The sequence below is a fragment of the Balaenoptera musculus genome, chromosome 13, assembly GCF_009873245.2.
Source record: "Balaenoptera musculus isolate JJ_BM4_2016_0621 chromosome 13, mBalMus1.pri.v3, whole genome shotgun sequence".
Taxonomy (NCBI): Eukaryota; Metazoa; Chordata; class Mammalia; order Artiodactyla; family Balaenopteridae; genus Balaenoptera; species Balaenoptera musculus.
Genome location: NC_045797.1, coordinates 71,160,495 through 71,183,154, shown reverse-complemented (window position 1 = coordinate 71,183,154; position 22,660 = coordinate 71,160,495). Strand labels below are relative to the sequence as shown.

The 22,660-nt window shown below is 54.2% G+C and overlaps 1 protein-coding gene across 5 annotated transcripts in view; it reads right to left on the bottom strand.

The window, feature by feature from the left end:
* The window catches only part of ADCY3 (adenylate cyclase 3), a 100,211-nt gene that overhangs the window by 11,005 nt on the left and 66,546 nt on the right, over window positions 1–22,660 (bottom strand). For 3 of the 5 annotated variants that reach the window (XM_036873058.1, XM_036873059.1, XM_036873060.1), the window contains exons 4-21: window positions 21,716–21,846; window positions 21,213–21,324; window positions 20,909–21,036; window positions 19,437–19,595; window positions 18,488–18,665; window positions 14,415–14,543; window positions 12,656–12,798; window positions 12,331–12,492; window positions 10,950–11,037; window positions 9,992–10,108; window positions 7,906–8,165; window positions 7,546–7,611; window positions 5,955–6,036; window positions 4,795–4,953; window positions 4,124–4,270; window positions 3,429–3,548; window positions 1,523–1,643; window positions 180–883 (exon numbers count right to left, since the gene is read on the bottom strand). In XM_036873058.1, coding sequence (XP_036728953.1) covers window positions 543–883; window positions 1,523–1,643; window positions 3,429–3,548; window positions 4,124–4,270; window positions 4,795–4,953; window positions 5,955–6,036; window positions 7,546–7,611; window positions 7,906–8,165; window positions 9,992–10,108; window positions 10,950–11,037; window positions 12,331–12,492; window positions 12,656–12,798; window positions 14,415–14,543; window positions 18,488–18,665; window positions 19,437–19,595; window positions 20,909–21,036; window positions 21,213–21,324; window positions 21,716–21,846 — 2,643 coding nt within the window. In that variant the 3' untranslated portion in view covers window positions 180–542. The other 2 variants (XM_036873061.1, XM_036873062.1) reach the window with 2 other exon arrangements.

The following is a 22,660-nucleotide window of genomic DNA, read 5'->3' as shown; positions in this document are numbered from 1 at the left end:
CTACTACCTGGTGGGGCAGTGTAACCGAGGAGCCATTAGGGAACGTGGCTGGCTTCTCTCGCCCCTTCAAGAAGAAGGTTAGCAGCTCCCCCTTCCCTTTCACAAAGATGGGCCCTCTCCTCACAAAGCGGAAGCCGTACTCTCGAAGGATGACTTGAGTTTCTTCCACCACCTGTAGAGGGAGAACCGAGAGCTTGGGCTTAGAGAGTGAACCTGGGCTGAGGGGCCCGGTGGTACCCACACAGGGTCCCCGTCCACAGGCTCACAGCGCTCTTCCCCTGCCCCTTCCAGCCTGTGTACCGGTTGGGGCGGTGGGGTTTGCCTGGCCCGCCCCTCTCCCAAAGGTAACCTTCGTGCTCACTCTCATAGGAGGTCAGCCACAGGTCACCTTGTTTGGCAACTTGTATGCCTGCTTTTCTGTCCCCTTTGCCCTTCTTGTGGAGCTTTCCTGCCAGAGCCAGTGATACAGGTCAGGGTGGTTTTGGGGGGAGCTGTTGGAGGCCCAGGGTGTCAACTGGTTCACACCAAGAGGCGGGACATCCTTATCTAGAACTTAAACCTACATTTTGCAAATGGGGTTGAAGTATTTTCTCCGTTTTACTGAGGCATCTCTTCCCACCCTTGCCCTTGATCTCAGCATTGCCAACTTTAATGTTCTGGGCCAACAGAAAGGAGGCAGTAGTGCCCTGCAAAACATGCGTTATTCCGATTCCACTCCCTGGATCTGAGCACACGGTCGGCTCTGTTGCTGGACATACCTGAATGTTGCCCATGACCCCTGTGGACTCCATCCTGCTGGCTACGTTGACTGTATTGCCCCAGATGTCATAGTGTGGCTTCCGGGCTCCGATGACGCCAGCCAGTACCCCTCCTTTGTTCATGCCTGAGGTAGAGGCACAAAATTCAGCACAGCCCCGTCTCAGAAGCCACCAACTCTTCTCACGGAATTTGCCACCTGGCTCCAACCACAAAGCTCCTAGTTATGTAACATCTCGTCAAGCCTAAGTTACCAGAGGACAGAAACCACGTGTCCTACTCACCCTCCTCACTCTGCGCTCGGTAAATGTCAGCCACCCCAATATACTAACTCATTTAGTACAGAAGTTGCCAGTTTCTCTCTTGACACACCTGGTACTTCAAGTCTCCTGTGACCCTGCCCAGGATCGAGACCCCTTTCCCAGTAGTGGGTGGCAGGTGACATGAATCCTAACAGGCTGGACTGAGGTGAACAAGCGCCTCAGGCACAGAAGAGTCCCTGGAAAGGTAGACAAACTCAAGTCCCAGGCGGATTCAGAAGGAAGGCCATCATCGCAAACAGCATGGGACAGGGATGGCTGACCATTTCATCACACTTTCGGTTTGATCATCAACCTAAAGACCCTTAAGGTCCCTTCCAGCTCAATGAGTATGACCCTCCCCAGCCAAAACGCCTAGGGTCTTTCTAAGCCCCGTCCTCCCTGATTTGCCGAGCCCCCTGCACCAGGGGGAGCACGGCAGGAGTGGGCGAGCCGAGAGGCCTTACCAATGCGCAACATGAAGTTGTTGAAGGACTGGTTGTTGATATTGGTGAGCGTGTCTTTCATGGCGAGCGCGAAGTCGGCCAGATCCGCCAGGTGCTGCCAGCGCTCCTTGTCTGACTTCTCCTGCACGAGAAAGCAACCGTGAGCGCCAGGGCCAGCCGGGCGCCTGCCTGCCCTTCACCTGCTAGTGACAGGCCTTGTTCTGCACTTCTTCCCACAGGGGAGCCAGGGACCTCTTTAGCTATGACCTGTCACTGTGACAGCTCACTTGGGTCCCTCTGGGTCCAGCGCAAGGATGGGCAGAGGTGGTGGGGAAGGCAAATCCTCCCCAGCCCAGCTGCTGTCTGCCGGGTCGTGTCACCACCCTGTCTGAACCTGGCCTTTGAATTTTGTATCGTCCTCATTTTGTTTCTTCAAGTAGACTGTAAGCACTTGAGGGTGATGACCATTCTAGATGTGTTTCTTTAACCTCATCCATAAAGTGGAGATGGCAGTAGGACTTACACTGTACAGCACAGTTGTGAGATAAACTAGGGTAATGTTTTAAGAACAGCCCTTGGGACCAGGGTCCCCACAGTTCATTTCCTCTCCCTCTGGCGCTAAGCACAGCTGGCCTCACAGGGCTGAGCTAACAGGAGAATAATCTGTCAGCCAGTGAGCGCTGACGACTTCCCTCTCCTAACAAAACCATTTCCCCAGCCCGGACATCTTCACTGTTAACATAACTGTGTAGATAGTTTCTGCTCCCTGGTTCTTAGGAAAGTGTAGAGCATTAAGAGGGCATGGCCACAGGCACATGAAAAGATGCTCAACATTGCTAATTATTAGAGAAATGCAAATCAAAACTACAATGAGGTATCACTTCACACCAGTCAGAATGGCCATCATTAAAAAGTCTACAAATAACATGTTGGAGAGGGTGTGGAGAAAAGGGAACCCTCCTACACTGTTGGTAGGAATGGAAATTGGTGCAGCCACTATGGAGGGTCCTCAAAAAACTAAAAATAGAGTTGCTATATGATCCTCCAGTCCTATTCCTAGGCATATATCTGGAGAAAACTTTAATTTGAAAAGATACACGTACCCCAATGTTCACTGTAGCGCTATTCACAATAGCCAAGACATGGAAACTATCTAAATGTCCATCAACAGATGGATAAAGATGTGGTACATATATACAATGGAATATTAGCCATAAAAGAGCGAAATAATGCCATTTGCAGCAACATGAATGGACCTAGAGATTACCATGCTAAGTGAAGTAAGTCAGGAAGACAAATACCATATGATATCACTTATATGTGGAAGCTATATGATACAAATCAACTTATCTATGAAACAGAAACAGACTCATGGATGTAGAGAGCAGACTTGTGGTTGCCAAGGAGGGTGGGGGTGGGGGAGGGAGGGACTGGGAGTTTGGGATTAGCAGATACCAACGATTATATAGAGAATGGTTAAACAAGGTCCTACTGTAGAGCACAGAGAACTATATTCAATATCCTGTAATAAACCATAATGGAAAAGAATATGAAAAAGAATGTATGTATATGTGTGTAACAATCATTTTGCTGTATGGTAGAAATTAACATTGTAAATCAACTATACTTCAATAAAATAAATTTAAAAAAAAAAGAGGGTATGGCCACAGTTACATAAACCATCTCATGCCCGGCCTAAGCTGTGGAACAGTGGGGGGCCATGTGTGTTCCCCTCTCTCTGCTTATTAAACTCGTAAACCTGGTTTTATATTTGTACCACGTGGTGCTAGTGGGTGTGTGTCTGTGACCCCTTTGCACAACAGTACTCAATGGCAGCTACTTTTATTATGACGTGGTTTCCCACGTGCTACGTGTAGGCTGCCTCTCTCTTGCCCCATCTCTTCTAGACATTGAGCTGGTTAGCTACCTTGTTGGAGCTGGTAAAGCCGTTGGTGTTGACATCTGGGGTGACTCCTGAAGCTGCCATGTAGGTGCTGCCAATGGTTTTGATCTTGGTGATGACCCGAAACTTGGGATTGTCCAGGAGCTGAGGCCAGTAGTAAGGAAGAGAGAACTGTCAGCAATCAAGGGAGAGAATGAGCCACAACTAAATGACAGATTTGCCCATTTACAACAAGCCCACGAGACAGCTAAGATGTCTTCCTATAACAGCGTCATTCAGCCGACATCCGCCACATGATCCTGGGCCAACGCCCTGATATTCTGAGCCTCAGTTTCTGCCACCTTAACACTGGGATTAAAGTGCCAGTCTCCTGGGGTGGGTGAGCATCTATGTAAAAGCATTTCCCCTGGTATACAAGTTACCTGATAAATGTCTACTGAATCTGAATTTGAGGGTAGGAGGAATCAGAGGGGCCTCAGGATCCTGTTTTGGCCAGACCTTCTGTGAACTTGTAGGTGATTTCCCAGGCTCTCACCTGGGACCCAACATCTCCAGATGGCTGCAGAAGCCCCTCCGTTATGCGGAGGGGCTTTTATGGGGAAACACAGCAGCCAGAGTAACTCTCTAACTTCTCTCTGACTTCTGCAGCCTTTCCTGGGCTGCAATCTGGAAGAGCTGGCTCTGTGGCAGGAGGAGGGGGGCGCAGGATGGTCACTCACAGAGTCAAAATCTGAGATGATCTCATTGAGGAAGCGCAGACACTCAATGCCACCGTTATTGATGCTCTCCTCTGTGTAGAAGTCAGCAAAGTTGGGCAGGGAGGCAAACATGACTCCAATCTCGTCATAAGACTGACTGTAGAGCTCCTAAAAAGAGGCGGGGCCAAAGTGCTCAAAAAAGTCTAAGTGAATAATGTGCTATAGCAATGAATCTGTCTTCCATACCCATGACATGTGCACTCAGCTTTTTGGACACACACGTCTCCCAGACTATCCCAACTTTGAATTATTAGAAGGTAGCTCATCACAACATTTAATAACTGAAAAAGAGCTTCACTAGTCCCTGCAACAGCTCCAGCTCTGAGAAGAGGGTGGGGTGGAGCTGGGAAGTGAGGCATGAGAACCAGCCTGAGATGATCACACTCGACAGAAAGGTGGGCTCCACCAAGACCTTGGCTTCTGAAATGGGCCTCCCAGAGGTGTGTGGCCCATGGAAGCAATGTCTATGGCAGTGCCCTTTACCAAAAGCCTGTGAAATTCTTCTTTTGCTTCTAGTATTGTGGTGCTGGGTAGGTCCAGCCCTACCTGGGCCCCCAGGCCATGTCATAAGAAGACAGAAAGCCAGAAGATGACACACAGGCTCGTGGCTCCAGCACAGGGCCACCCCTCACCTCGTCTCTCTTCTTGGACCCCAGAAAATGGCGTGCCACGTGCTCAGGCAACATGTTAGTGACCAAGGCCTCGTTCCAGCGTCTCATTTCATAGACACGTTCCTTCTGGTCGTGGACCTCAATCTTCCATAAGAACAGTGTCCGTGCCAGCTTCTCCACCTACGGACACAGACATAGGTAAGGTGTGAGCTCTAAGCTGGCCATCTGAGGGAATTCCCTCCTGGCCCAGTGGTTAGGTCTCGGTGCTTTCACTGCCGTGTCCTGGGTTCAATCCCTGGTTGGGGAACTAAGATCCCACAAGCTGTTCAGCACAGCCCAAAAAAAAAGAAAGAAAGAAAGAAAGAAAAAGCTGGCCATTTGATGGGAAGATGAAAAATGGGAACTTGATAAGTTCCAACATGGAAAAACTGAAAGGAAAACGGCTAGATGGCAAGGGAAATGAGACCCAGAAAGATTCACCTCATCAAAAAGGCCACCCTACAGGTGCAGTGAGGATCCCAGCCCCTGTGGTTACAGGAGGATGTGAGAGGTATTCTGGATGTGTGGGGCGTCCTGGGACCTAATTTTAGCTACAGGTCTGCCCTGTGGGTGGTGGCAGCAGTGGGATCTCCTAACCCAGGGAGGAGTCGTCCCCATTTCCAGCAGGCTCCATTTGGTCAAGAAGTGGCTGGGGATGGCTGTAGTTCCCCGACAAGCCACTGGGTGGCACCTGAGCTAACAGGGAAGTAAGTCCCTCACGAGGGTACTTCGTTCCCTCTCTTCCTCTTTTTCCTTTTAACCAAACAAAAACTTCATCAGCTTCTTTCCCTTTATTTTCCGGCTCCGTAGTCAGCGTGTTAGTGACCCCCAGAGCCAGCGTGAGTGGAGATCCCTGAGCCCCTGGCCTAAGGAATAGAGATTTTATCCAGGCTTTTGTGCCCCTCCCCCAGGCTTCCTTCAGTTTCCCGCAGGAGGTCAGAAGGAAGAGGTGAGAACTGTTGCTCCTGTACTACTGAGGAAGAAACCAGAAACTGGCAGAGGTGGTGGCCTGACCAGGGTCACATGCCATGTGGGGTAAGGGAACCAGCATTCCACAGGAGCTTGGGTTCCTAGGTCCTGTGGCTGCTTCTCCAGAGGCCCCGACAGGTCCGCGCAGAAGAGGAGGGTGTGCAGGCACTCACGTGGCGGGAGAAGTAGTAAAAGCTCAGCATCATGACAAAGATCATCACCGTCATGGAGCACTTAGAAGGCACCAGGGGCAGCCTGTAGGGCCGAGAATAATTCAGCTGAAGGGCACCGTGCTGCCCTCTGACAAGGGAGTTTTATTCCCTCTAATCTGGCTGTGCTGTTTCCTGTCACCCAGAAACTTTTCTCAGCAGCTTAATCGCCTTCGCATCAAGTCCAGATGCCCACTGGGCAGTAAAGCTTTCTGAAATCATTGGGTTTTTGTCTTAACAGCCAACCAACTCCTGGCTCCTCTCGGCTGCACTTGGAATCCACATCAGGCCTTCGGGGATGCTCCCCAGATGTTGAATAAACACTGCATCACCTGACTGATCACAGAGGTAGCTGCAACCATCTAGGAATCTGGAGACGGGAGAGACTAACATCTCAGTGATGGGATGAGGGCACAGTTCCACCATGCTTTTGTATAACTGTCAGCCGTATTTTTGTGTGGAGCTGTACATCATTTCCATTACTGTACAGTATTCTATTATATGAATATACCACGATTTATATATCTGTTCATTGTGGATGTCATTTGGGTCATTCTCATTTGTTTTGGATGTTTGTAGGTGTGTGTGGCTATTATAAACAGTGCAACTGTGGACATTCTTGTACATGTATCCTGGGACATATATATGTGCATTCGTTTCTCTAAGGTGTACACGTAGCTGTGGAATTGCTGGGTCATAGGTCTATTTTCAACTGTACTAATTAACTCCAAATTGTTTTCTAAAATGGTTGTACCAGTTTATACTCCCACCAGGAATGTATGCAGTACCATTATTATACATGATGTGATCAGACTTCTTAATTTTCGCCCAACTGGTAGGGATGTGATGGTCTTTCACAGTGGTCTTAATTTGCATGACCTCGGTTACCTGAATGCCTTTCATTTATTAGTGCCCATTTAGATTTCTTCTTTTGTGAAACGTTCTTCAAGTCTTCTACCCACCTTCTGTTAGGTAATCTTTTTTTTTTTTTTTTTTAAACTTACTTAGAAGTCTAGTCAAGTCACTGAATCATACAATTCTAAAACTTTAGAGCTAGAAGGGACCTTGAAGAACTTCTAGTCTGATACCCTCTTCAAGAGATGAAAACTGAGACTCAGGAAAAGTGGCCTGCCTGAGGCCCCACAGAGAAGCACTGCGGCAGGGTTAGGAATCCAGGTCTCCTAGTTTGCATGCAACAGTGTTCCTTCCTCCTCCTGTTTCTGCTGTCTGTTCTGCCGGCCGGTAAGTGCAGCTATCTTCCATCTGGCTGCTGCTCTTTTCACCTCAGCCCAGCCGGCTCTTTATCCCACCCTCTAAACCATGCTGCTCGCCAGGCCTCGCTCTCTTTGACTCAGGAGAGGCCGGCGTGGCCAGATTAGCACTAAAATCTGCTGCAGTCTCCTACAGAAACACACACTCACTTCTCCGGCTTGAATATCCCACGTCACGTGCCTCTGGAAGGATGAGACCATGGGGCTTTGGCCTGTTGTATTCCCTGCCTCTAGAAGAAAGGGGCCGAAAACACAGACCAGGACGGGAAAGTGGTCACCCTTACCTGTCAGTGCCATTGAGCCCAGGGCTGGAAAGTACCTGCATCTTCTCTAAGGCCACCATCGGAAAGCTGTTGGGACAGATAATAGCACACTCAGGCCCCATCGGGTACAAGAGACTGGTGCCCAGCCAGACACTGAGGTGACCCAGGTCTTCAACTCCTCAAGAAGGGGAAGGATGTGTCCTGGGATCACAGCCAACCAGTGGCCCGTCTGTGAGAAACCACAAACCCTGATTCCCATACAAGCCGTGGATGAGCCCTAGAGACAGACGGCCAGCTCAGTGCAGACCCATGACCTTGAAACGGGGCCTGGGGGGTGGGAGGAAGGAGACTATGCAGATCCCCAAACAGGCTTCATCTTACTCGTGTTCCTGGAAGCGTCTGCGGTCGTATTCATCAAAGATGGGGCGCCAGGCGTAGATGTTGATGACGGCCACAGCCCCTGCGATGAGCAGCATGAGTGTCAGCTTGACCATGTGGCTGACCTGCACCAGCATGATGGTGGCGATGAGGGACAGCACAGCGACATAGTTGTAATACTTGGGGTTCTCCACGCAGCCGTCCTCTATCTGCACCCCTGAGGTGCTGTTGGTAGGTCCCATGTAGTACTGGAGACAGCTAAGCTGGAGGCCAGGACCGTAGGGGAGAGCGCGGGGTGCAAGGGGACAGCAGACACTGGTCAGAGAAGGCGGGGCTGTGGCACCTGCCACTTCCCACGGCTCCCTCAGAAACACCGAGAAAGAAGAAAAATTTACCAGGGGACAGTAATACAGAAGTCAGTTAATTCCTGCTAAGAGCTTTACCATCATCTCCTCTGAGGATCATGAAAATTCTCTGAGTATTTTAGTGCTGCCACCACCATAGGGAAAATTCGGAGAGGCCGCCCTTGCCCAAAGTGGTGCAATTAGCAAGCAGCAAAGCCAGAACCAGGAGTCCGCGCGTTAGGTTTCAAACCCAACGTGCACTTGCCCACAGCACTCTGTTGCTTCCGGAGGGCCCGTGAGCCAGCCAGGCGGCCCCACATGGCTTCACTGCGATGGCAGCCAGCCTCCACTCAGACCCTTCATTTCTGGAGTCCGGTCGCTGGTCCCACTGCTGGGCAGATGTGGTCAATGGAAAGTGCATCCATAAACCGAATCAAACCTACTTTTCTTCATTTTCACCCACTGGCGCTTGTCTGGCTTTGGGGAGGCTGTCAGCATGTGAGTCTAGCACGTGGAAAGTTTCACACCTCCCTAGTTTTTCTCCCCTCCACAGGACTTCCAGATGTCCTGCCAGTGTCCATGACCCTGTCAAACAGTGGCCCCCAGACCTCGGCACCAGGCTCCAGGGGGGTGTCCTGACACGCAAGGGGCCCAGGCCTTTTCTTCCCTGCCCTGTGGCCACCAGCAACCCCTGGGCATGTCAGGTTCTGGAGCTCCTAACTCCATTCCTGTTGGACTTTGGATCAATTGGCCCCAGGGCTTCTCAGGTATACTACTACCAGAATAAGTCTCCATGCTGACTTTTCTCCCATGCTTCAATTGTTAAAGATAATAAAGCAAATAATATAACATTATATTTGCAAAAAGCAGGACTCTAAGACAGTGTACCTAGTACAGTACTACAAACACTGGAGGGAGCTGGGAGGCCTGACCAGAGGGCACCGGTGACAGCTCCAAGTGCCCAGTGCTCAGGAACCGGCTGGTGGCTTCCCTCTGCCATCCCTCCTCCCCAAGAAAGCCTCTGCTGCCCCCTCACGGGACCCGCATGAACTGAGGGCAGCAGAGCAGAGGATTTCGTCTACCGCTAGCCATCTGGGCGCAGTGAAACTGCCGTCCCAGTGACCCACCTCTGGAAGGTGCGGCCTTGTTCAAATGGATGAAGGCCAAACAGGAGCGCTCCTCTGGTGGAGCCGGTTTACCTCCCTCGTCCTGATGGACGCCTGATGCTAGCCCCACTGCAGGGAATACTTAAGATACACAGAAAGCCTAGGAGCACTGGGGCCCCTGAACAGTGAGACACGGAGAGAGAAAACACAGGACGGGGATTGAGAACTGCTTCAGTTCTCCACTCTGTTACTTACTGGCGCTGTGTGACCTAGAACAAGTGATTTAACCTCTCTGAGCATCATACTTTCCCATGAAACTACAGATGATACCGACCTCTCGGGATTGGTATAGAGATTAAATGAGACAACGTATGTAAACCACCCAGAAAGGAGCTGGTGGCTGGCGCTGGGCTCCTGGACCCGGGGAGAGTGAGGAACTGGGCAAGGCAAGGCAGTCTCAGAGACATCCTGGGGAGAAGACCCCGCCGTTTGGCCAGGATGATCGTTTAGGAACCTAAGTGCCACTCCAAACCTGTGCCTATTGGGGGTGGGGAAATGGGCTGGCAACTGCTCATGCAGGCTAATCCAGAAGCCTCCTCTGAGAGTGGGCGTCCCTTCAACAGGACAGCAGGGGCTCACCATGTCCACGACGTTCGCCATGACCAGAATGAAGATGGCCAGCATGGCCCAGGTGTTCCTGGCCCAGCGTGTCCGGTCGATCCAAGTCGAGAAGGCCACGATCTTCTTAGGAAAGGCCTAGAAGGATGGAATTTCCAGGGCCTCGTGTCTTGACAGCCTTCCCCCCTGTAAACATGACTGCTAACCACTCTGCTTGCCCCCATACTTCCCAGGAACCTGGAAGGTAGTGCCGCGTGTGCGCGTCAACCAAAGCCTGGCTGCGGCAGAACTGAGAAGGCGTGCGGATCCCGGCTCTGTCTGTCAGTCCTGCTCGATGTGCAGGTGACACACCGTGGCTGCCGGATATCAGAGCCCTTCCCAGAGCTGCTCGGCGACCGGCCTGAGCCTGTGGGCAGCACCACCAGCAGCAGTCCACTCACTGTCTCTGGGCGGCAAAGCCACGTTAGGGGAGAATTTTCAGGGCCGGCCGTCTTTGCCTGGCTACTCCTGCTTTCCCTGGGTCAGTGTACCTAAATCCCCCAAGTTACTCACAAGCCACCTGCCAGATTAATTTTCCTAAAATGCTGCTTTTCCCTTTTTTTTTTCTGATCAAAAACTCTGCCTGGCACCCAGTGCTTATAGGAGAAAGTCTCGATCCCTGTGTGTGCCTTTCAGGGTCCTTCACAACTGGAGCCATTCCACCTTCTAGCTGGGCCTCCACTGCTTTTCTACGCAGGTTCCCATTTACGTAGACTCTGGCTCACTCACCCACGTGCGCCCCGCGGCCTGGCCCAAAGTGGGCGCAGGGCCGATGAAGAAGAAGTGTGTAACGAATGCACGGATAAGTGCCTGAGCCACCCCAGCGGAAGTCCTCTACTCGTCAGGATCTGACAGGACACAACTCCATCAATACCCACTTTCACAGGGAGTGATGCTCACTTCCAGACGGCTCTGAGCCAAAAGGAAAAGTGCTTCGTACCCGAGGAAAGATGGCAGCCAGTGAGCAGACGGTCAGGAGCAGGAGCAGGACCTCGCCAACCACGAAGGTCACGTAGTTTGTCATCAGCCTGTAAGAGAGAGGAAACAACTCGGGAGAGGACCAGAGGGAGCCGTGGGCTGGGTCAGGGGCCGCAGAGGAAAGGAAGGGAGGCAGAGGGCAGGCCCCCTAAGCAAGGCACAAGCCTCTACCCGAAAAGTTCCACGTGATGCCAGGGAGGTGCTGCCGGCTGTGTGCAGGGCCTGGGGACGTGGGACCCCCCCCCCCACACACAGCTGTAACTGTTCTTTGGGACATTTCTTAAAGAAGGACAGACTCACAGATGCCCTGGGCAGAGCCCAGTAAAACCTGGGAAGGGATTCTTAGGAACAAGCATTCTGCCGTGTCGCAATGATGAAAGGGGAGAGCGCAGAACAGAGCCGCTTATTGCCGAGGGCTGCTGAGGGTTACAGCGTTCACCGCTGTATCCCTAGACCTTAGCCCCAGGCACAAAGTAGGCAGCAACTATTTGTGAAGTGAATGAATGAATTTGGTCCTCACAACAATTCTGAGTTAGTGAGGGCAGGTTTTATTATCTTCAGATCATCATCATCATCATCTTTCACTTTACAGATGAGTAAACTGATGCTCCAGGAACCCTTAGTGACGTGCCCAAGGCCACAGAAGAAATAAGTGAGCAAGCCGAGTCCAGAACCTAGGACCTTGTGACCAGTCCAAGGCTCTTTAAGTTCCCCAAACTGTGATCAGAAGAGGGCTCCACACCCCCTCCTTTCTGGCAGGGAATCCCTGAGCTGGAGGGAGAGGCTGATCGGCCACGGGGAGAAACGGACGGAGGGAGGGAGGGGGCAGCTGTCCTTCAGCTGGGCTTCAGCAGATGGGGCAAGGATTCCAGAACACCCTGCCTTGCCCCAGAGGACCTGCTGCTGCGAGAGAGACCAGTCTGCACCCAGAGCCTGAAATCTGTCTTTTATAACAAGAGCCAAGAAAGGGAGCCGACGGGCCGTGGTGACCGAGATTGAGGAGCGTCCCCATCCTGTCCTCTTGTCCCAGAGCCACTCAGACCCATCCAGCCAAGGTCTCCATCCCCCCGGACCCTTCCTCCCTCAGCTTTCTCAACCCTGGTGTGACCCCCACTTTGACGCTAGTGCTATTCTAGGACCCAGGAGCAGAGAGAAGGAAGGGGGTCCAGGGCGCAGTCCCAGCATTCCCGGGGGCTGCTCCGGGGGATGGGGGGCAAGGAACAGAGCCTGCGCCCCTGCGTCAGGCTCCAGCTGAGGCCCACACCCCGCAGGCCTCTGGCCTCGGAAGCGCGTCACCTTCCGCCCTCCCCTGGCTGTCAGGGCCTGCCCTGCCCCTCGCTCACCAGGGGTCGATGAGAATCTCAACCAGGGCCGTACAGAGCAGGACGACGCAGGAGCAGCTGAAGGCGGCCCCGCTCTGCTTCTCCTTCTCCACCGAGTAGCGGGTTTCCATCTCGCGGTCCATGAACCGCATGGACAGGAGGAAGGTGTTTCTCTTCTTCACTCTGCAGTGCAAACAAGCCCTGTGAGACGCAAACGTCACATCTGTCTCTGCCTGCCAGGAAGGGGCCGTATTCAAGATGACTGACTTCCTGGACCCCCCCCCCGCTGGGGCCAGACAAGGCACGTGCCACGGGCAAGGGGCCAGCTGCCTGAGGGGCCACTTACACCTGGGCGGACTCCCGCTCCAGCAGGGCCTCGTTGAGCAGCTGGTTGAGCTCGTGCTCGTCCTCGGAGGCGTCCACCACGCGATCGGCCAGGTCCTGAAGCCGCAGCCTCCGGCGAGGGTTGGGGAATGAGGGGTTGTCAGCCTGCAAGGCAGTGTGGCAGAGTTGGGGGGCAGGTGGGATGGAGGGGGGAGAAGTTGGGGAAAGACAGGGTGGTGTTGGGGGAAGGGGAACTAAAGGGATCACACGAGCACCAGCCCCTTGACTCTCAAGATCATTTCTCGGGAAAAGTCTTCCCAGTGCTCTCGCGTGGCTCCGTCCCGCTTGGGTGTGGACCCAAAGCCACAGTCCTTCCTGGCTGCCCCGGGACTCCAGGTCCCAGGCCCTGTGGCCCCTAACAGAAGCTCTGCAGTGATCGCCCACTAATGGCAGCGTGGGGAGCAGCCACTGGGGGCCCGAGAGGGAGACCTGGAATTTGAGATTGCTGCTGGGTCAGCGCGGTCCTGGCACCTCCTGCTACAAGGGTGGGGGTGTCACACAGCCATACCCTGCGGCATCCTTGGGGATGTAAAAGACCCCCAACCCTACGCTTAAGGGCGCTCTTAAAGGAGCTCAGATCTGGCTCATTTGGGGGAGGAAGACCTGAGGGGGAAAGCTATGGAGAGAAAATAACATCCTTATTGCTAGTGGGGTGGTAGGACTGGGGTACCCCCTACCATTTTTATTCCTGGTCACAAAGGAAAAGCCTCCGCTCCAAACACATGAATCCAGACTATGATTACACAGCCATCAGCCCAATTGGGATGGGCTAGTTAGAGCTGTCTGAATGGGTCTAAGAGTGTATCTGGAAGCCAGAATCAAGATACCCCGGGCTTAAGCTCAGGCGTGCTGCTGGTTGAGTCTGACCCCGTATAATCCATGTCCCCCCCCAGCCCCAGTTTTCTTCTCTGTAGCATGATGTGGATGTTCTGTTCCAGCACCAGAACCTCCGTCCCTGAAGCATATCGGGAGCAGTGCGACACTGGCTAATTGTGAGGACAGAAAGAAATCACAGGCTGCTAAGCCTCTGGTCCTTCTTGTTAGTGAGTTACACTGAGTCTGTATTAACACTTTCGATCAAGAAACTCACAATAGGGAAAAGTTACTGAGTGCTGTGGTGCTCAAGGAAAACCCAGTTTATCTTCAGCCCTCTCCCCTCTTGTCTTCCAGCACCTGATCTACAGGCACGGGGCGCTTCTGTCTCCCCTGCAGCGAGACTAGCGGTGTGGCCGACCAGCTCACGGCAGCCTCCGCGAGGCCGAGACCCGTCTCAGCACTGGCCTCTGTCGGTGGATATACTCAGGAAGCTCTTTAGTAATGGACGGATCCTGGACGCTCTCCCAAGGTGCACCCCATCCTCAGGGGGCCAGCCTGTTCATTCCTCTGGAAACCCCTCATCTGTGCACAGGACTTGTGGGGTTTGGACTTAGCCAGAGAGGTGAGCCCAGCCCTTTAGTGTCACTTCTGAAACAGCCCTGGATCCTAGAGAAATTTCCGTGGGTGTCCTCACTGCCCTCAGAGCTCTAGGATTCTGGGACATGGGAGCCAGACAAGGCCTCGGAGGTGAGCACCTCTTCTGACCTCAGCCACCTCCACCCCCATGTAACTGACGAGGAGACAGTGAGGCCAGGGGGCGGGGCGGTGACCAGCCCAAGTTACAGCCACCAAAGACAGAGGCCAGACTAGGAGCCAGGCCACCCCGGGCCTCGCCCCGCACGTACCTGGGCATCGGGCTCCTCGGGCCCCTCGGACGTGGAGCCGCTGGTGTAGATGCTCCCGTTGGGCTCCTTGGTCTCAATGAGCGCAGGGGAGCCGGGCTTCGAGGAAGGTGGCGCTCCGTTCGGCAGAGCCTGCAGCAGAAGGGAGTGGCCATCAGGAGCCCCCAGGCACTGCCAGATGCCCACCCAGCGTGGGGTTGGTCTACTCTCAGTCTGGAATCTTCCCACAGGAGTTCAGAGGCCTTGTGACCTTAGAAATCTCACTATTCAGTTCCTTCTCTAGACCATCAATTTTAAAACGCTGTTAATTTTCTAGTATGCATTTCTAGTATTAAAACTTTTCTAAGCAGAGAAAGACCCTATTGTTCCAACTCCTATTAAAACAGTAACTCAGTGACACAGTGATTCACAGAGATCTTTTCTGGGGTCGAGCCCTGTCAAATGCCTTCCAAAAGTCTGAATAAATTCCATAAACCAATTTCCCCAATGATTATTTAATTTACTCTGTCAAGGAAAAATACTACTCTATACAGGGAAACAGTTCATTCATTCATTTACCAAGCATTTACTGGGTACCTACTGTGTGACAGGAACTGTTTTAACTCCTGGGGACACAGAACGTCCTAACCTCAGAGCCCACCTTCTAGTGAGTACGGGCGGACATCAGCGAAGTAAAGAAGTAAATGATTACAGAAGGTCAGAGAGCAGTGCTCTGGAGGGGTGGAGTAGGCAAGGGACAGAGGCATTGCTGGGGAGTGTGACTGTAAGGGGGGCAGGGGAGGTGTCACCGTGAAGATGGCATTTCCGTGAAGACCTGGAGCACACCACGCGGCTCTCAGGCACGGGTTCCAGCAGGCGGAAGCCCGGGGCGGGCTGGAGGCCCGGGGTATCTGAGCAGCAGCCAGGAGGGCGGCGCTGCCCGCGCCCAGCGAGTGAAAGGGGTGGGGCGGTGAGGACCTGCTGGATGGGGTTCCTGACCTCAGGGGACTTTGGCTCTTCCTCTGAGTGAGATGGGGACCAAAGGAGGGTGTTGAGCGGGTGGGGCGGGGGGTGGGTGTGTGTGTGTGTGACATGATTTCACCTAACATCCCAGCAGGATCACTCTGGCTGCTGTGTGGAGACAGAGGGGGGCGGAGCAGGGCGACAGACTGGGATACCACTGCGCTGACCCAGGCATGAGGTGGCTCGGACGGGACGGCGGCTGCCAGGGTGTGAGGAGAGCGGGGCTAGAGCTACAGCTTGCAGGAAGGGGCTCATGGATTGTAGAGGGGGGTCAGGATGTCTCCAAAGGTTTGGGGCTGAGTAGTTAAAAGAACGGAGTTGCCACTGATTGAGACGGGGAAGACTGAGGAAGAGTGGGCTTTAGGGTGGAGAGAAGATCAGGAGCTCAGCTTTGGACCTGTCATATACACAGATGGAGATGCACACGTGGCTGTAAGTTTAGTGCAGCGATGCCGGCTGGGGCTGAGATCTCAATCTGGGAGTTGTCGGAGATGGCATTTAAAACAACTGAATGAAACTAACAGCAAGGTTAGTGTAGATGGGAGATGTCTTTTTAACACTTTGGAAAGGGTCCACTGTGACAATTCTCCTCACACTCTCCTCCTTATCACTTTGTTCAACTAAACCACGGGGAGAGGCTTCTGCAGATGGAATGGTATTTGCTCCTATGAGGCCCAGAGAAGCCACCGTCACCACTTTCCCTACTGCTTCCCATCATCACTCACACATCATTCACGCGTTATCTCTGTGCTTGACTACTTCTGACTGACTGCTGAGCAGGTTTGGTGATTTGCTGACATGGCCTTCTCGGCACACATCTTGAGTTGGAGACATCTTAAACAATTATTGAGCTAATCACATGGGCTCATGATAATGGTGTTAAGTTGTTCACTTAACGCACACTGGGGGCTGACAGTTGCTGCAGCGCCTTGTAGGGAAGACAACTGGTATAATCTACAGCAGCTCAACTTCTAAGTTCCCTGAGACAGATGTATCACAGTGCTGGGCACGAAGCGGATGCTTGATACGTAGCTGATGAGCAACGTATGACAGAAGGCTCAGCTCTCTAATAAACAAAAAGCGTCTACAAACCAGAGGTGGAAAAAGCCCTCAAAGGTTAGATATGAATATGCAATTCACAGAAGAAAATCACCAGGCTGACAACCATGTTAAAAGTGTCCAGGGGCTTCCCTGGTGGCGCAGTGGTTGAGAATCTGCCTGCCAATGCAGGGGACACGGGTTCAAGCCCTGGTCTGGGAAGATCCCACATGCCGTGGAGCAACTAGGCCCGTTAACCACAACTACTGAGCCTGCGCGTCTGGGGCCTGTGCTCCGCAACAAGAGAGGCCGCGAGAGTGAGAGGCCCGCGCATCGCGATGAAGAGTGGCCCCCGTTTGCCACAACTAGAGAAAGCCCTCGCACAGAAACGAAGACCCAACACAGCCAAAAATAAATAATAAATAAATAATAAAATTAAAAAAAAAAAGTGTCCAGTCTTACTAATAACTGAAGAAATGCGATTAAAACAATAAGATACCCTGGGTTCATCTTTCAAATGAACGAAGAAAAAAAGTGAGGAAAGAGCCAGCAAAGGCACGGGGAGGGCGGCAGGAGGTGAGTAGCAGGCACATTGGTTAAACTTTCAATGTACAGAACCTTTAATCCAGCTTTTCCACTTCGCAACATCTATGTTTTTTAGGTAGGGGCACTAAGAAACAGTTAAAAGTCAACTTTACAACACACTGAAAACCTGGATTGCCCCAAAACATCAGGAAAATTGGTTTTGAAGGGAACAGAGCCCATGTTTCCATGAGAAATGGGCCGCCTCATTTGTCTGATGGAGCATTTACGAAGAAGTCTATCTCCCGTTCACTGGAAGCTGTCGCCTGTGCTCCTGTCCTGTGTGGCAGCACCCAGGCCACGGGGCCCAACGGCCCACAGCCCGGACCCCACCGCTACTCACCCAGAGCCTCTGTGCTAGTGTTTTAAGCTACATGTCCACGAACTCACTTTTCTCTAATTGGAAATCTGAATAATGACTCCTGCACACCAGCTTCATAAAGACACTGCTGCCAGAGTCCCGTCCGTAACCCTCCCAGGGGTGTCAGGTGCCAAGAACAACTCCTGAGTCAAATGACGCACCATGCAAGGGTTGATTAAATGAGAAAATGCAAGATTAGAACGAACAGGAATGAGTGTGGTTGTCACAAAGATACATTTGACTGCTGCCCTGTGACTTCAAGGTGGTCCCCAGTACAACCAAATTTGTGCGTAATTTTTTAAAGGAACAGCATTTTAAAATGTACTAAAAACGTTTTTTGCCAGAAATTGTAAATGTTCCGTCACTTCACAAAGGCAGCTGATTTCTCAAATTGTTGTCAATTACCATCTTGCAGAATAGCTTAGAAGATGCATTGTTCATTTGTTCCAGTGAATACATTGAAGTTGTGCATGTAGCACTCTTTTTTAAAAAAATAAACTTATTTATTTATTTTTGGCTGCGTTGGGTCTTCATTGCTGTGCATGGGCTTTCTCTAGTTGCAGTGAGCGGGGGCTACTCCTCGCTGTGCTGCATGGGCTTCTCTTGTTGCAGAGCACGGGCTCTAGGCGCACAGACTTCAGTAGTTGTGGCCCGCGGGCTCAGTAGTTGTGGCTCTCGGGCTTAGTTGCTCCGTGGCATGTGGGATCTTCCCGGACCAGGGCTCAAACCCATGTCCCCTGCACTGGCGGGCGGATTCTTAACCACTGCGCCACCAGGGAAGTCCCCTAGCACTCCTAAAATATGAAGACTCAATAATTTTGTGACAAGGTCAAGTCTCATTTCATGGGGCTCCACTTTCCACCGTGACATTTCCTAATTTTCTGCAGGACAGCTTCCTACTTTTCTGAGTTCTTTAGAGCATTTACTGTAGCTCAGCCTTCACACTGGGCACGAAATATTTACCTCGTACTACCCTTTGCTCTAACACTCAGCAGCTAGCGGGACCTCTCATAGTCCTGCCAACTCTTCTACAATCTCGCCTCTAATCCCTTCCTTTCCCTCCCACAGCCCAGGGGGTGGGTGGAGGACTCACCGAGCCACTGGGGCCATTGTGGGCGGCTGTCCTCGTCACCTCTGGCTTGGACGCGATGATGAGGTAGGTTTCGATGCCCTTCTCATCCAGGTAATCACAGCGGCTGCCCCCGTCGCCTGGCTCCACGTCGAACTCGCCTTTCAGGCAGTCCATGGTGCTCTGGGAGATGTGCACGCGCCTGCGTTCCGGCGAGAGGGGCCCTGAGCACAGACCCCGAGGCAGCCCCCGCCCCACCCCCGGGGACAGAGGCGGAGCGGTGATGGGCAAGTCCTGGCACTAAGTGGCGGTGTAGGCAGCCCGGCACCTCCCCTTCTCTGAGCCTCAATCCATGAGACAGTTTGTCCTCACAGGCTGCTGAGGGTAGCAAATGAGATAAGGAATTGAAGTCTGCTCTGAACGCTAAGGTCAGAAGGCCTGGTTATCGCCCACCTGGTGTGATTCTCCGCTGCAACACCTGCTGTCAGGGGGTAATAATAACCCATTTCTGGGGAGTCACCACTAGGGAGAGAACTGTCACTGCCTCTGAGGGAAGCCCCCTGACCCAGGCGGGGAAGGTTTCACCGCATCCTTGGTCCACCCTGAGGGTGGAGCCTGCCCCACCTGGCTGGCCGAGTCTGTAGAGAACTCAGGAAAGATGTGCAGGTGCCTTAGAGCCTGTTGGGAGACTCTCACTGCTAACACTGCCCTTCGGGGTGACCTGCGCACTGAAGGAGCTCCAGCCCTGACCTCAGAGCCCCGAGGCCCCGCAGTGGGTAAAGGGGGCAGGAGGACAGACTCCTGCAGAGCCCCAGGCAGGAAAGGCCCAGGAGGCAGGCCCTGGAAGAAGAACACTGCTCCTGGGTGGGAAGGGCTGCTTCTTCGAGGCCCCTTGTCCCTCGTTTGGGCCACAGCCCTGAGGGATGGATGGGCCGGTCCCCTCCCCTGGCCCCAGGAAGGAACGCGCGCTCACCCGGGGATGCCGCCGGCCTCCATCTTGTTGGCCACGGTGACATCGGTGGACCACACGTCATACTGCCAGCGCTTCTGGCCCAGGACACCCCCCAGCACGGTGCCCGTGTGCACCCCGACTCGCATGTCCACCCCAGTCTTCGTCTTCTCCCGTACATACCTGCCAGGTACACACAGAAAGGAGGAGGGGTCAGGCCTGCCCACAGCCAGGTGGTCAGCCCCCTCCCCAGCCCCCCAGCGGGAGGAATTCTGCACAGCCTCCCTCCCCTCCAGGCTGCAGGGCCTACAGAATGCCCCCATTGCTTTCTGCCCACATCTGAGTCACCCACAGCTGGGGCTACAGCAGGCAGTGGCCAAGGCGAGATTCAGCAACCAGAGGCCAGTGTGATTCTGGGTGGGGATGGAGGCGCAGGAAACAGCAGAGACCCTCTGCCCCTGAGGGACCTCCAACTGTTCTCTTCCAACCATCCGTTTACTCATTTGTGCAGCTGACCTTCACTGAGCGCCTACTATGTGCCAGGCCCTGCACTACGTGCTGTGTGTGCAGAGGGGAAGAGCTCCTTGCTTGAGATCTCCAGGAAGAGACAAACACGAATTTCAGCACTTTGCCCAACAGTGATGGGAGTAGAGGTAAGAGTCTCTAAATCCTGAACTATGGCCCCTGGGGAAAGGTAGCATCTGCTTCTTTCCAGCCAATCCTAGAGGGGGCTTTAACCTGGAAGACAGTAAAAATGCAAAACCACCCCCTTGGAGATGGTGGCGAAGCACACGCCCAATTCCTGGACTCAGCAAGGGGCTTGGGGCAGCTGGTACCACCCAGGGCCCACCAGAGGCCTTGAGTCGATGGCAGGGAGCACCCCCCCGGCCCCCCGCCCCCCCCCCAGGGACCTCCAAGCCCACAGGCACAGTGACAGCAGTGGGGAAGAGCCGGGGAGGCAGAGTTCACCACCCTAGAGGCTCACAGTGGTGCAGGCAGGAGCCTTGGCCGGAGCTCAGAAGCCAGGGTTCCAGTCCCATCTCTGTTGCCCAAACATCTCGTGACCTCAGCAGTCCCTTCACTGCTGTACTCGGGCTTCCTGATCCAAGAGATGGGCATGGAGATCTCTGAACCTATCTGTCCTGGGGGGTCATGATGAGAAAACACGGAGAGAAGAGATGGGGTGGGGGGACACTTGGGAGGAAAAGAAAGCAAATTGGAAGGTGGCAGAATTTCACGATGACTGCACCTTCCAGCAGAAAAAACTAGTGTGGACTAAAGCTAGAAAAGCATCCCTTGGAGGCTGCAGTTTCCCTCAGCTGTGAGGAAGGTAAGCCTAGCCCGACTTCCCAGAGCCTGGGACTGACCATGCCGCGCCCACCTTACCCCCTGACGAGCCCGGCTCGGGGGCCTCGGGATGCACAGGGCCCACCAAGACAGAGCAGCGCGGAAGGCGTGCTGGTGCCAGAGCCGGGAGCCACGCTCCCCCCACTTACGAGATGGCCTCCACCATGGCGAGCCCCATGAGGATGGAGCAGACGGCGTGGTCCTCCCGGTAGTCAGGCAGCCCACAGATGCAGTAGTAACAGTCGCCCAGAATCTTAATCCGCAGCTGGTGGTATTTCTGAAAGGGCAGGTCCTGAGTCCCTCCTCGGCAAGGAGGGGAGAGGGGCAAAGAAAGCAGAGGACGGAGGGGTGGGCGGAAGTCCTGGGAGCCGGAGGAGGAGGGGCAGGGCCAGGTCATGAGGATGGCGCCCCGCACCCCTCCCCGGAAAGCTGGGCGAGGGTCGGGGTACTTACGGCCGCCAGCTTGTCGAAGCGGGCAAAGAGCTCGTTGAGGAGCTTCACGAGCTCTTGGGCGCTGCAGGCTGAAGAGAGCTGGGTGAAGCCCACGATGTCGGCAAAGAGAATGCTGCGGAGGGGGAGGCAGGCCCCGGTGGTGAGGACCCGGACGGCACGCCGGGCTCCTCACTGCCCACCGCCAGCTCCCACCCCAGCCCTCAGGCGGCCAGGTCCCTGCTCGAGCCCCGAAGCGGTGAGACCCTGGCACGTCCAGGGCACACTCAGGGCTCCGGCGTTTAGCTTATCTCGTGGGTGGCGTCTGTACAATGACAGGCCTGGACCACGGGACCCATCTTGGCCCCAACATCTGGCAGCAAGGCGGCCCCCGCGGGGACTGAGGCTCACACTGTGGGGTGGCCGTGTTTCCGGTGCCCAGGAAGACTCTCGAACCCCGCAGTGCTCAGCCGACCCCCCCAAAGCCTCCGTCCTGCGCTCGGAGCCCAGGCCTGCAGCCGGCGCACCTGACGTTCTCGTGGCGGTACATGTACATGGTGTTGAACTGCTGCTGGTCCTTCTGGCTCTCGTCCTTCTTCATGTCCTTCAGCATCTCGTCTGCCACGTGCTTGGGCAGGATGGAAAGCATAAGGTTCTCCTGTGGGGGAGGAGAGAGTGAGTGGGGAGGGCAGGGGCAGGCGCGGACACTCTGGGAAGAAACGCCCTTATCCTGGTGACAGGTGTCAGCCAGGAGCCAGGTGACCCTCCGCAGAGACAGTGCAGTGCACGCCCCTCACTGGGAAGCAGCCAGAGGCCCAGGACCGGCCGCTTCCTGCCCTGAGCAGGCTCAGCATCGCGACCTGAGCACCTTCAGAGCACGGACAGAGCTCAGAAACCCGTGAAGAACCCCAGGCTTGGCTCTGTGCCTCCAAGGCATCCCCAGTACCACAGGAAGGGTGACAGCGCCTACGTGTGCCCTTGAGGGCAGGGCTTCTGTGTGACCCACCCCACCTTGCACAGGGCTATCACTCAAGAATCCGGATTCAATGTGACGTGCCAGGTACCACGCTAGGTGCCAGGCTACGAAGATGAGTGAGTCCCTCCCTCCGAGGGCTGCGGGTCTCGTGGGGGACACGCTAATGCACCCATCACAGGGCGGTGAGATCCGCGCTAAGACGAGCAACGGAGGGCAGAGCACTGAGAAAGAAGGAAGGAAGGACGTGGGGGGCCGTCAAGGAGGCCTGCCTAGGAGCGAGGCTTGAGGACTGAAAACACCCTGTCAGAGCAGCCGCGGGGCCGGCAGGTGTGGGCGGAGGCGGAAACAGCACGCGGCGCGGCCGGAGAGCGCGGCTGGGTCAGGGCCAGCAGGCCGCCACCTGGGGCCTCACCCGGCTGCTGCCCGGCTCACAAATCAAGTCGTGCCGGCCCCCAGCCCCGCTCGCCCATTTACACATTGTCTGCGGCCGTCCTCT